At 33.5% G+C, this 14,703-nt stretch overlaps 2 protein-coding genes across 2 annotated transcripts in view; one reads left to right on the forward strand and one right to left on the reverse strand.

The window, feature by feature from the left end:
- The window catches only part of LOC111048923 (serine palmitoyltransferase 2), a 62,502-nt gene that overhangs the window by 22,919 nt on the left and 24,880 nt on the right, over window positions 1-14,703 (reverse strand). Inside the window, exon 7 of the mRNA XM_039428390.1 lies at window positions 253-414. Coding sequence (XP_039284324.1) covers window positions 253-414 — 162 coding nt within the window. The remainder of the gene's footprint in view (window positions 1-252; window positions 415-14,703) is intronic.
- On the forward strand, window positions 1,458-5,298 carry LOC120351376 (uncharacterized protein K02A2.6-like). The gene is made up of 2 exons (XM_039428391.1): window positions 1,458-1,732; window positions 1,775-5,298. The coding sequence occupies exons 1-2, from the start codon at window positions 1,660-1,662 to the stop codon at window positions 3,205-3,207; spliced, it is 1,506 nt and encodes a 501-aa protein (XP_039284325.1). The 5' UTR covers window positions 1,458-1,659; the 3' UTR covers window positions 3,208-5,298.

Below are 14,703 nucleotides of genomic sequence, written 5' to 3' on the forward strand. Positions count from 1 at the left end.
AGTATTTGAAATATTTACAATATCTTTCACTGTTTGAATATTGATTAAAATGTCAACAAATTTATATTTTAATAGAATAATTTTTGTTCTACAGTATTTACCTTCTAATTTCTATATTGAAAATTGCAAAAGTTTCAGGCTCCATTTCTAAAGAACTGTTGCCTTTACGAACTCAATTCCTCTGATTAATATTATTATTATTAACATGATTAAATTTGATTCTTGTATGTTGAATAACGTTTAGTAGCTCACCTTACTACCAGCAATATAGCCACCAGCACCAGCAAACGATTTTGTGAAAGTGCCCATGAGAATGTCTACGTCCTTGGGATCACAGCCATAGTAATCTGTCACACCTCTGCCATGATTACCAAGAGCTCCTATACTGTGCGCTTCATCAACGTATAGATAGGCCTGAAAATTTTGCAATTTATTTAATTATTGATACAACCATAGGCAGTCAAAGACTCCATTAACATACATCTAAATAATAGCAAAGTGAGATAACTGCATGTAAGTAAACAATTTTTGTCATACACAATTTCAGCTGTTTTCCATGCATGGAACCAAGCCGGAAAACAGCTGTTTGCAGAACAAGCAAACATGTGATTTCTTCACAGCATACTATCTTTGATTATGGATGCGTTATCTTAACGTATCCATAATCAAAGATAGTATGCTGTAAAGATATATGTTTTCTTTACAGTTGAGTATGTTTCCGAAATAGAAACAGCATAACTGCTACAAAAAGCCGCCTTCAGCGCGCGAGGTGGAAGTTTTGTCAATTAGTATCACAAAATTCCTGATTCGGAATTTGTAAACTAGGTTATGCTTATAGAATGCATGTAGTAACTTCAGCAAAAGAAGGTAATGTTTTCTATTTCTCAATTATTATTATTCGTTGAGATTATTTTGACAAAAAATAGTGTATGTTACTTTGCCAGGAATGAAATCCTGTTACTTGCAGGGCTCGAATGAAATTCTAGCCTCGGCTAACGCCTCGACATCATTCTCGGCCCTGCAAACGGCCACTTTCCGTCCTTGTGACGTAGAATACTATTAAGATCTATCATTAACAATATTGATTAAATCGTGTTAAAATATAAGATAAGTTAAACAAAATGAACAAAAGCAAGTGAGTTAAGCCAGTTTCAGAACCGATTGAGAACTTTCTTGAAAGACTTGAATCCTATTTCAGACTTAATCTTGTGTCCGAAGCTACCGTGAAAGTTGACCATTTAGTGCTATTACTTGGTACTGAACAGTATAATGTACTAAAAAATAAACTTGCACCAAAGAAAGTTAGTGATTGCACATTTAACGAATGTTCTGAGTGTCTTATTAGTCATTATGCTCCAAAAACCAGAGTTATTTCTGAGACTTTCAAATTTCACAGCCGTGTTCAAAAAGAAGGTGAGAGTATCACAGAATTTATTACGGACTTGAAACAATTATCTATCAAATGTGAGTTTAAAACTTATCTTGATCGTGCGTTACGAGATCAACTCGTAGTAGGACTTAATGATAAAAATATGATTAATCGTCTCCTACTAGAAGATAGCAGCCTTAAATTTGATAAAGCATGTCAAATAGTCATCGATATGGAGAGCGCAAGCCAGTCTGCTTCAAGCATTATGTCGTCAGGTCAACGTCATGTGAATGCAGTCAAGTCAAAACCGAATCAAGTCCAGTCCAATCCAGTCCAGTCAAGGTCAGAGTCAGTCCAGTCAAGGTCAGAGTCAGTCCAGTCAAGGTCAGAGTCAGTACAGTCAAGATCAGAGTCAGTCCAAGGTCGTCACCAGGTCTACCCAAGTCAAGTGTCCAGTGGTAACAAAAAAGTGTGATTATTGCTTTGTGAAGCATAATCCAAGTGCGTGTCCTTCGCTCAAGTGGTTGTGCTATACGTGTGGATTCAAAGGTCATACATCGAAATATTGTGTCAGAAATGTCAATAATACAAATCTTATCAAATATGCATGTAATAATTTGAATTCTTCCACAGCTGAGCCATTGAATTTATCTTTGAAAATAGGTAATAAATTCATTAAATTTGAAGTAGACACAGGTTCAGTATGTACACTGATTCCTTTGCATATTTTCAAGGAAAATTTTTCAGATGATACAGAACTGTCAAAATTCAATGGAAAACTAATTACAGCAAATGATAATAATTTACCTATTCTGGGTAAAACGCTTGTTGATGTAGAGTACCAGGGTAAATCTCACAAGCTGAACCTTGTGGTAACATTATTACGTAGTCATAAATCATTGCTTGGACGTGATTGGTTGGAAGTTTTGTTTCCTAGTTGGAGATATTCATTTTCAAAATCAATGTCTGTTTCAAATGTCGAAAGCGAGTCTGCTTGTCAAGTTATTCCGAAAAAAATTGTATCTGATTTAGTAAAAAAATATCCTGCTGCTTTTTCTCAGATTAATAATGAAAAACCAATCAAACAATTCAAAGCTGAAATTAATATCAAAGATGATTGTGTTCCTATTTTTTGTAAAGCATATGATGTTCCTTTTGCCTTGCGAGACAATGTAAAAGAAGAGTTGAAAAATTTAGAAAATCAAGGAATAATTTCTAAGGTAAAATATAGTGATTGGGCATCACCCCTTGTCTGTGTACCCCGTAACAATGGTAAGTTACGCCTTTGCGTAGACTTGAAAGTCACAGTAAATAAATTCGTCTCTGTCGACAAATATCCATTACCAAAAATTGATTATACATTTCAAAAATTTCACAATGCAAAAGTTTTTTGTAAAATTGATTTGTCTAACGCTTTCTTGCAAATTGAAGTAAGAGAAAACAGTAAAAAGTTCTTAACAGTCAATACTATTAATGGTCTTTATGTATTCAATCGTCTATGCTTTGGTCTATCATCTGCACCTGCTATATTTCAATCAACTATTGATAAAATTCTTGAAGGTATTGAAAATTGTGCTGCTTACCAAGATGATGTTCTTATTGGTGGTGAAAATCATAAGTCATGTGAAATTGTATTGAATAATGTATTGTCTAGGCTTAATGAGTTTAATGTCAAAATTAATACTGAAAAAAGTGAGTTTTTTGTAACGTCATTGGAAATGTTGGGTTATACCATAAGTAGTGAGGGTCTTGGCACTTCAAAATCAAAAATTGAAAAAATATTGAAAGCTCCTTGTCCACAAAATGTTACCCAACTCAAGTCATTACAATTACTATAGAAAGTTTGTTAACATGTCATCAGATATTTTGGAACCTTTACACAGATTATTAAGAAAAGACACGGAATGGTCTTGGTCTAAAGAATGTGAGGAGGCATTTCAAAAAAGTAAGTCAGTTATCTCAGAGAAATCTTTGCTTGTACTTTTCAATTCTAGTAAAAAAATTATTCTTACTTGTGACAGTAGTTGTTATGGAGTAGGAGCAGTGCTTAGTCATGAAATAGATGGTATTGAAAAGCCAATAGCTTTTGAATCTGCTACTTTAACTAAAGCGCAACGAAACTATAGTCAGTTACACAGAGAAGCCTTGTGTATTATATTTGGAGTTACTAAATTTCACAAATACTTAGCAGGTAATTCCTTTACTATTGTGACGGATCATGAACCGTTAGTGTCATTGTTTTCTGAAAAGAAATACCTACCGAAAATGTCTAATGCTAGATTGCTCAGATGGTCAATAATTTTGTCATCTTATCAATATAAAATACAATATAAAAAAGGGTCACACATTATGAATGCAGATTGTCTGTCTAGATTACCTGTCAGTAGCGAAGTTGACTTAGCAAATTCTAATCTTGTTCAATTGTTGGATGAGAATTATGATTGTAATTTTGTATACCTGTCGACACCTTTAGTATCGCACAAGGAAGTGGCAGAAAGTACAGCAGAGAATGTTGTACTTAGTAAGGTCGTTGAAATTGTTCAAAACGGTAATGTAAATGAATTGAAAAATGACAATGTGTTGAGTAAATATTTTAAAATAAGAAACTTATTATCAGTACAAGAAGGTTGTTTAATGTATGGAAATAGGGTAGTCATTCCAAAAGTGTTAATTGCGAAAATATTAGATATAATACACTCTGATCATGTTGGTATCACTAGAAGTAAGCTACTTGCCAGATCATATGTGTGGTGGTTCAATATGGACAACGATATTGTTCAAAAAGTTCAAACTTGTAAAGTATGTCAACTTACTCAAATAAAATTAAAAGTAAATTCAAGTCTTGGCCAGAATCTAGTGGTCCCTGGCAACGTGTTCATATTGATCTGCTTGACACCCACAAAGCAAAAATGTTTATAATCATTGATGATTATTCAAAATGGGTAGAATGTTTCATTGTAAATAATACTAATGTGAATACTATTATTAACAAGTTGAATGAATGCTTTTCAAGATTCTCAGTACCTTGTGTAATTGTCTCGGACAACGGTCCGCCATTTCAGTCTTTTCAATTTAAATCTTATTGTCAAAATAGAGGAATAAAATTGTTGCAAATTGCTCCATATAATCCAAGATCGAATGGATTAGCTGAAAGAGAGGTACAATCTGTGAAGAAATTGTTAGCCAAGTCAATTCTGTCAAACAATAACGTTTCACTAGAAACCAGCTTGAACCAATGTTTATTCTCTTTAAGGTCTACACCATCTAGTGTAACAGGTGTTTCACCTATGAGTGTTATGCTTAATTTCAAAGCAAAAACTCCAATCTCTGTGTCAAATCCCAATTGTAGTCAACAATATAGTTCTTTGAAAGATCAAACAAAAAATTCAATTAGGGAAAAAGTATCATTTGATTTGAAAAATGAAAAAGATTTTGTTCTTGGTGAAAAAGTGCTTGTAAATTTGTCTTACAGGAAAGGTCTTGTGACATGGTTTCCTGCAACTGTTATGAAAAAACTTGGTAATGTCATGTATATAGTCAAATTGTTATCTGGTGAAAGTAAAAAAGTACATGTATCACAATTAAAAATTAGTCGTCTTGATGAAAAGGATCATGAAAGCGATGTTTTTTTGTATTGGCCTGTAGTTGATGAAGAAAAAGGCAATGATGTAAATAATGAAAATGTTGATGACAGTGTGCGACCGAGCAGGGTGAGGAAAGCTCCTGTGAGGTTCTCTCATAGCATGTATCAATAATGTAATATGTAATTGTCTCATTATAGGGGAGAATAATGTTATGATTCGATATTGTAATATATCGATAATCTAATATCGATATTGTATAGAGTCGAGAGTCGAGGCTTGTCTCATCGTCTCATCAGTTTGTCACTTGTCATGTCTGTCTATGAATTATACGTCTCAGTCATATTATATCAATCAATTTATTATTTATCCTTCTTTCATTAGTTCAATGTATCAGAAGTGAGTATACAACACAGCTCAATCGTTTGATTGGTTGGCAGCCTTCCATCTAAATTGCTACTCTATTTCATTGTAGATAGCTCATAGCACCCAGATCCTTCGTCATTTGTCTCAGATAGGTACTGTCTCCCACGATCCCTTTGCCTTCAACTGTACCTTCCAGAATACTTGACGTGAATGCGACGTGTCTTATTTTGTGTTCAATCCAAATAATGTCGTCTGTCCCTGAGAAAATTCATAAGAGATCTCTCTGGGTACGCGACTAGGTGCCACCCCGACTACGTGTACCTAGAATTTTGTAAAAATTGTACACGTGAAATTCTAACCTCATCTTGGACTGTGCCACCTACAAATTTGGAAGAAAAATAGCACAAGGACTACCTTATTATTTTAACTACCAATGTTAATACATTAGTCTCATTTGTATTGCAAATAAATGAAAGTAAAAACCGGTTTTTAGGGGACAAGTAGACGTGAGCCATATCCGTCTAGTTGTCTCCTTTCTGAGGAGGTGAGACACTAGTCTGGGGGACCCATGTCGTGAGGGTGCGAGGTGTCAAGTTATCGTTTACGGTCATGACTAGTTGGCACCTCCGGTCCAGTAGGTCTCAAGTAGTTGGGGTGACAACTTGACAGCTGTGGTATATTTTTACGAGGGTACAAGTAGTCGTCTACGGTCACGATAACCTATCCCCTCGACTCTACTCCACAAGAAATCACCATTCCGGCTGGCTCTTCATTTGAAAGTTGGAAAATGAAGCCTTACTATCAAGTTCTATATGAAAAGGCATTAAGACTCCTAATTTTGATATAATATAGTTATTTGTGCAACTAGTGCGCAAAGTGACAGTTTGCTGCACCGAAAGAAACGTTTACGCCCGAGCCGTAGGCGAGGGCGGAATGGTTTCTTGAGTGCAGCAGAGGAACTTTGCGCACGTATTTCACATTAAGTTTTTCCTACAGTTACCATTGAATATGAAAAGTGGGTAATTATGGGTAAAATTGCCTGAAATCCATCAAATGTTTTTCTGTGTAATTTTATTATTGATAAAAACCTTAATCCTAAAATCTTAAAGTTCTCGTTGTCCTTGGTTATAATATATAATGAATAATAATTAGCGCGTTGTGCTTCGTTGCACCTCTGCTCACTATAGCAGCCCAGTCACTGTTACCAACTTCATTTTGATTTTGCTGCACTGTTGCTCCATATAACCTACTAAGTATTTTGCGTTGCCATGTTGCAAATCTGGAGTGCAGAAAAGATTTTTTCGCCACACTTGGATGTAATGAGCTGGTTTACGTGCGTCATATGGAGGCCGAAAGTGATTGTTTTCCGACCAGGCCGGTAAAACTTTACAGCCCTAGGGCTGTAAAATGACCTTGAATAACAGCTGATCGTGTCCGATCTCACAAAAATCATGGAGAGATAATCTCATAATGACTGTAATAATCTATATAATTATGTATCGTGAATCGCGGTATTATGTCTATAATAATATATTTTATAAATTACTGTTTCATAATTTAATATTTATTATTGTGTTTTTGATATCAAACAATAGAATACGATGATATATCCATAGCCTCAACAATATAATGTTGGCTACATTGTCCATTGTCAGAAAGGTGCGTATCGCAAGTCTTTAAAAGTGAAGAATCGAATTTGAAATCAAAGTACAATAATTGTATCGATATTTAAAAGTGAGGTAGAGTAATAATTGTTTCTTTTTTATTATCGAATTCCACTTCTTAATGCAATACAATCAACAATAATAATAGGAAAATACAGCAGAGATCTAAAGTTTAAGGTAAGCCTACTGGTGAAACACAGCCTTGACTAAAAAATTCCTAGTAATTTTTCCGTAATTCATTATTAAAACTTTTAGATAATTTTTCTTCAATATCAAACCATATAGAGAAAACATTAGGCCCACTCAAGATTGAATCTTCGAATGTTTTCTCTATGATTTAACTATTTTCAGAGCAATATTTTGTTGTGAAAATGCCGGCAAACCGGCTTAAAGTTTGCCGCTATAGGCTACACTATATTATAGTAGCCTACATACGTTACCTGACTTACAGGCCAGTTCGATCAAAAGGAGCAATGGCCGAGAGTGTAAAGGCGTGTACTCAAAAGCTCTAAGCTCAGTGAATTACAAACATGATCTAGGTTCGAACCTCGGTCAGTGACATTTTTTTTTGTCGATGAATTTCGACTTTTATTAGCTATTTTTTATATTAGTTACCGTAATTTAAATTTCAATCAATTTTTTAGATATATTTTGAGACAAAACTGTGAAATATGCAATTATATTAATTTTTTAATCACATTATTTCACAATAGTAATGAAAATTCTATTCATCCATCTATCCATGAGATATTGCACCAGGCGCAAAGCGCGAGCTATAAAAATTCAAACAATTATTCGAAATATTAATAGTATAAAAATATTGTCACTATTGTAAATCATTAATTAGTAATATTGAAATTAATTGACAGTGAAAGTTGTCATAACCAAGATTCAAACTATCAAAATAGGCTGTTTGAATTTTATTTATTTTTTAATTTCTCATATATTGGGAAGTTTTTTTTTGGTGTGGCGAAAAATAGCGTTCGCACCATGGGCAAAAATGTATTTCCGGCTCTCAATCTTTTCTAGTCCTCGGCCTACGGCCTCGGACTTAAAAACCGATTTCGAGCCGGAAATATCTCATTTTCGGCCCTAGGTGCGAAATATACTATTCCCGCACTAGAGCGGAAAAGTGATTCTTTGCGTTCTGTAATCAGTGCAGCAATGGCCACTTTTCAACGTAACTGTAGGAAATAGTATATTTCGCACCTAGAGCAAAAAATGAGTTTTTTCCGGCTCGAAATCGGTTTTCGATTCAAAAAAATTGAGAGCCGGAAAAACATTTTTGCCCGTGGTGCGAACGCTATTTTTCGCCACACACAAAAATAAACTATATATATATATATATATATATATATATATATTATATATATATATATGAGAATAGTTGTTTACTAAGCACTTCCGAAAGCAGAAGTGGAAGGTGATAGCTCTAGCAAATCTGAGGTAATCTGAATATCAGGAAATTGTCCAAGTATTTTTATTTTTTATTCTGATTTGTCTAAATAACCTAAAAAATTATGTTCAATTATGTGGGAGGTTGAGTTTATACTTTTTTATTCTTTCAAATGATAATAAGATGATATTATTAGTCTATAAATGTTTTAATTATTGAATAATGAACACAAATAATGAAAAGTTTTTTGATCAGCTGTTTTTTGATCACCTCTTAGTTCCATGTTAGCGGCTGGAAAGGGTACTCTTTCCGGCCTAGGCCGGAAAGAAACCTGTTCTGACGTCAGACGAGAGTCGTCTGCAAACAATGTCTTTCAGATCTACGTAGAGACTGGTAAACAGCTGCTTTCTGTGCAGTTTTGCGAAAATTATTAATTTAGGTTATAGTGAATTATTTTTTGAATGTAAAAATAATTATAATGGAGGAATTGATAGAAGTTTTTAATGCGATTGATAAAGATAACTGCGAAGAAATTTTAAAAATGAGAAAAATTTGGCAAAAACGAATGATTTAAATTTCTGGGATGATAGAGAATTTTCTTACCGGTTTTCTTGAGTAAAGCAACTGGCAATCCAGTATTTGATAAAATAAACCACTTGATAGTCAATTAGACAATTTTTGACAGTGGTCTTTGATTAGAAAAAATGTTTTTAATAACACATAACTGAGATATTTTGCTTTCGAGAGATTTCTAATAAACGAGGAAAACCGTATTAGATTTAAGCGTAACAAAATCGCTTCTTTGAAAACATTCTAAAATATATTTTTTGGTGCCTACTAAATATAAGTTTGTATCTAATAGTAATATAGCATTTCGTCATTTTTTATCGCTTTTCACTTTTATGACCGTACAGCTTACAGCTCTGTGGATTTTGATCAAGGAAATAGTAGCTACATAACCTCAATTTACTGATGGTTTGTAAACAAATAACAAATTTCCTGTAAAAATCAGCCTTCTTGATATTATAAACGGTGACATTCTATTACCAACTTACGCTAAACTAGTTTAACTTGAACTGGATTAGTAAATGCACTGAGAAAACCGATTCAAGTTTAAACTTTCAGATTAACATAACTCGATTAACTTAATCGAGTTTAGCAGATTAATCGAGTTTAGCAATCTATACTGTACAAACGGCCCTAAACTTGCTTCAGGGCGTGATTATCTAATTTAATGGACACATTCTCTGGGACTTTTGAGCAGACCTTCACTTCTGTCTCTATCTTATTTAACTCAATATCATATTCATTTCGTAGAATCTCATGCAAGTTGGTTAGAGCTCTTTCTAAACTTCTTTTATTCTCTGATATTATAGCTATATCGTCTGCAAAACGAAGCATCTGAATCCAAACTCCATTTACGTTGGAGCCACGACAGCTGAGCACTCCTTGCATTCATAGCTTGCTCTATACAGAGTGTTTACCAACTCCCTACCAATACTCTAGGGCATTGTTCCTGGGTAAGATACATACCCATGGGTAGCTAAATACCATATTTAAATTGTCTGGAAGTCTTCAGTTACTCACTCAGCAGCCATTTTGCTTTTTTCACTTATTATTTTTTTCTAAATAATGATTGAACATAGGAAATTGGAACTTTACACAATCATTTATAACAACTAGACAAAGCTACAAAAAAAAAATATTATAATTTTTCAAATTCATAAAAAATGGCGGCCTTTTAAAATTGTGTTTCATGAATTTACTCAGAAACCGTTGGTTCTACAACAAAATTACATGAACAACTTTTTTTATTAAATTTAATTACTTATCGATTGGTACCTGATTTTTTTTTAGCTTTAGTGATAAGACACCGTTGGGGGTTAGTTGCAGTGCATGCCAATGCATGCGGCTAAAGTCTGCCACAAAAATGCAACAGTCTCCGTCTGCTTTGCATGTCATTTGTAAGCTATTTTAGATTATTTCAAACAATAATATTAATGTTACATAACCCTCTTGCTAGTATAGCTTTGTTTACATCGGTTTACATCCAATCATGTGAATTGCATCCGAATTGGCAAACAGGTTGTTTTATAATTTTATAAAGTAATAAGTTAATACTTTTACCTACTTTCGTTCTAATATTTGCATAGATTAATTAGTTTATCAATAATCCAATTGTAGTGTCTACTTTTACAAGTCTTTTGGTGAGTTACATATCATATTGTTTTAATTTAGTTTATAGGATAATGACATAGACTACCTGTGTAACAACTTGTAAAGTTGAATATGCTTCATAAAACACCCCCCCCTTCCTAGCCCCACCCCCATAAATTCCTACCACTGGCCCACCCAACTGTTCAGGTCAAGCGCCGCCACTGTCTGATACATAATATTGCTTCTCTTGTGCCCTTGTTCTTTCTGAAGCCGAATCAGCGAGATTTGCATCACTTTTCCCCTCAATTGTTCTCAATATAATACTTGTAAGTAACTTGGAGGCATGTGCTAGGATACTTAATGTTCTATATTATTCACATTTTATTGCCTTGTTTTTCTATGGCAACAGCACCATCAGACTCTCTTTAAAATAAATAATAAATAAATTTCCCAAAAAAACTAAAACTACAACATCAATTACAGAAAATATTAGATAAATTACAATTACATACAATAGTTAGTTACAAAAAAATCTTATAACGTGTCCTCCTCTACATGTTTAGTTTTTTCTGTGTGGAAATTGACCTACTCCACTACGGCGTACCATGTTCTAGAGTAGGTTAAATCATCTGGGACTTCTCCAGTGGTATAGATTGAATTTATAAAGACAAATAACAAGGACTTGATATCTTCATCCAGTGCTTGTAGTAGTTATGCCGGTATATTATCTGAGCCATATGCTTTCCTTGACTTTAGCTCATGTAAGGCTTTCTCGATTTCTGAATAAGTGATAGGTGGTCCCAGCTCATCATAAGGTACATCTTCTTCTTCCTCTAGTTCGTCCTAGACATCTGAATTACTGTAAAGGTTTTTTACATATTGCTTCCATCTATCTGCAACCTCATCATTGTCCATCAGCATTTTCATATCACTTGATTTGATAATGTTGCTTTTTACAGAGTGCTTACCAAACATCTTCCTTATTAGGCCATACGATTTTTCTACATTTCCTCTAACAAACTGATTCTCAATTTCATCGCATCGTTTCCCTCCCTAACCATACCTATTTTATCATTCCTGGCACTTCTGTTCACAAGAATTCTCAATTTATTATACTCACTTATATTTTAGTCATGTTTGTGTTGCCTTCTCTTTTCAACTAGCGCTATGGTTTCATCACTTATCCAAGGCTTAAGTGGCTGCTCCTTCTGCTTGCCTACTATTTCTCCGGCAGAAGTCAGAATGGGCCCGTTCTGGGTACATAGAATGTGGTAAATTGTCCGATTCACAATTTACCAGGTAAAAAGTTCCACGTGCCATGGGAAGAATTTTGACAGATTCTGTACCAGAAACCAGTTCCAGTTCCAAGTTCCTGCCCCACAGTCGAGGCCTGGTAAATTGTGACAGTTCAAACTATCAGAGCTCTCATTGGTCGATTGAATTGTAGTCTGCTTGCTTCTCTGCGCATGCGCTGATAGCTTGTTAATTTACCATAGCATAGCCATAGAATAAATAACCAACAAAATGATGTTTGATAACAATTCGTTGAATGAATTTTTCTCTATAGAAAATTTGAGAGTAATAGAATGAAAGAAATGCACACTTTTCTAGACGGTAAGTTTGTAAAACAGCCTTTCTTCATTCACGCAGCTAGTAAATGACACATTTTGGTGTAAATCAACTTCATAAGTGCGCGCCAAAAGCTACAACCAACGATTTAGAAATGGCGTTCAATGGGAACATTTTGCACTAGTCATGTGATTGAACATGTTCCCAGATGGCATCTTTCAAATTTCCCCAGAGATGCTGAGTGCCCAGCCCTGGATTTTCTATCTCATTCCTCAAGACCTGTTTGATTCTGCAATTGTATTCATGTACATTTTTTTTCTCTATTTTCAGTTCCCCAATATCCCATTTGCTGTTGGTTGGTTTCCTTCTGAATGTATTTTTTCCCTTGCAAATTCTAATCAATTACTACATGTGATCAGTACTGATATCTGCACCAGGATACGTCTTACATTGCTGAATGTACCATTTATGTTTTTTCTCAAAATTATAAAGTCTATTTGTGTACCAAAGTTAAATTCTTATTAGTTAACTATAATTTTAATTCTGTAATTTGAATAGTTATAATCGAATTTTGTTGGTTTATAATTCATAAAAGATTTATAAAAGACTTTTGTATTTTGTTTTGCAAGTTGGCAAAACTGCTGTTGAACAGCTGGACTGTTACGCTGTAAGTGAATTGAGTCTTTTTTAAAACCCAGTTGGGTAAGTTTAAAACCTTTTTATAAATTTGTAGATCTTGAATTAGCTTGTAGACCTTTTATCACTTTCTCATGTTCTGGAAATGTTCATCTATATTATTTTTAAAATCTTATAATATTTCTTTATATTCTGATCATTATTCCTAATTCATTGAATATCTTTTATTCTCATTAACTAGAGTTAAATTTATGAAACGTTATAATTGTTCTACTTTCTGACTAGTCTACCGTCCAATGACCTAATATTCTCAATTATTCAATTTTTATTATTTTCTGGAAATCTCATTCTCAATTTGATATGTACCTTTTCTTTATTTGTTACTGATTTTACAAATCTCGACAAAGCTATCTTGTTTTAACAAGTAATAATTTTTTATGTAGAATTATCAGATTGTTATTTGTCCATACAGGTTTTTTGATTTATGTCAAATAAGATTAAATTGAAGATATCTTAAAACACAGCCTGCTTGTACAACGAATCTAACTACTGGACCATGGAATTCAAGTAAACAGGACAAAACATCATGAAGACACAGCAAAAGAAAGTAAATACCTCTTCTAAATTCCGGTAAGCTGCATCATCAAATTTCTACATTTTCTTCAACTACATATTCTCTTCGCAAATTGATAACTTGGAAATCTTTCAAAACATCGAGTGAAATATTAATGGGATAGCGCTACTTCCTAAATTCCTGAACTCTAAATCTAACTCTATACCAATCTTTTGTAATTCTGTACTTTGTGACAATAATGGTTTCTTCTTGATTTTCATATTTGTTTTGAGGAATATTATTGTTATTTTCTTGACTCTCTCAAATTGACTCGACATGATCCGCCGACTCTGGGGTTCATTGCATTCTTTATCTTGTTTACAAGTAGTTTATTATTAAACTAGTTGTAACAAATGGTAGCTGGATCGTGGTTACATTTACAAATGATAACACAATGGAATGTGGTTTCATTTCAGTAGCTTAATAGTATCATTGATTGAAGTTTGGTTTTGTTTGTACAAAATTTTACAAATAGTAAACTGTAGCCTAGTCTACTAGTTACGCTCTGTTTAATCCAAGTATTGAAGGTTAGTATTTTTACTAGTAGTTCTGTGAACAGTAGACTTCACGCAGTATTCTCATCCACAAGTACCTGATGTCACTTGTTTTAAATGTTAACAAACTCAGTTCACGTTTGAATTTGTATTCCATATGATATAATTCATCCAGTTCCATGATAATCTTTCTATCTGATGAAAATTAATTTTTTACAATCGAAAATATTATAATTTCTTCAGCATTATTTAGGTCATTTGTTTATTTTCAATCACCTATTAAATTAGTTTTTTCGAATGTGAAAATATTGAGACTAATGGGCATGCATAATAATACCATGACTGCAAAACAAAATACTGAAACCAAAGACCTTAGAGCTGCGATTAGACCAAAGTTATTAACAAAATGTTAATAACTCAATCCTTATGGATTATATTAGATTGAACATAACTTATCATACACATGATGAAGATGTGTGTTTGTCAACTTCCGTTCAATCTAATAGAATCTATAAGGATCAAGTTATTAACATTTTGTTATAACTTTGGTGTAAACCCAGCTTAAAGATGCATACCTCTTTAAGGTCTTTGATTGAAACTATAGACCTTATACAAATATAGTAATAGACTGGCTTCTCCACACATCTGTGTAATCACTTGTCAGCTGATTTATGATGAATAATTCTATAGTCTGATTTTTACTTCCTAAATTCTTGAACTCTTTAATTCTATGCCAATCTTTTGTAATTCTGTACTTTGTGACAATAATGGTTTCTTCTCGATTTTCATATTTATTTTGAGGAATATATTGTTATTTTCTTGACTCTCAAATTTCGAATTTTCTTAACCTGATTTCTT

The sequence above is a fragment of the Nilaparvata lugens genome, chromosome 5 (assembly GCF_014356525.2).
Source record: "Nilaparvata lugens isolate BPH chromosome 5, ASM1435652v1, whole genome shotgun sequence".
Classification (NCBI taxonomy): Eukaryota; Metazoa; Arthropoda; class Insecta; order Hemiptera; family Delphacidae; genus Nilaparvata; species Nilaparvata lugens.

Bases quoted from the DNA above. Each gene is read 5' to 3' on its own strand.
- LOC120351376 (XM_039428391.1), top strand. From the start codon at position 1,660: ATGCAGTCAAGTCAAAACCGAATCAAGTCCAGTCCAATCCAGTCCAGT. The intron at 1,733-1,774 runs GTCAGAGTCAGT...AGTACAGTCAAG, and splicing joins TCAGAGTCAGTCCAGTCAAG to ATCAGAGTCAGTCCAAGGTC.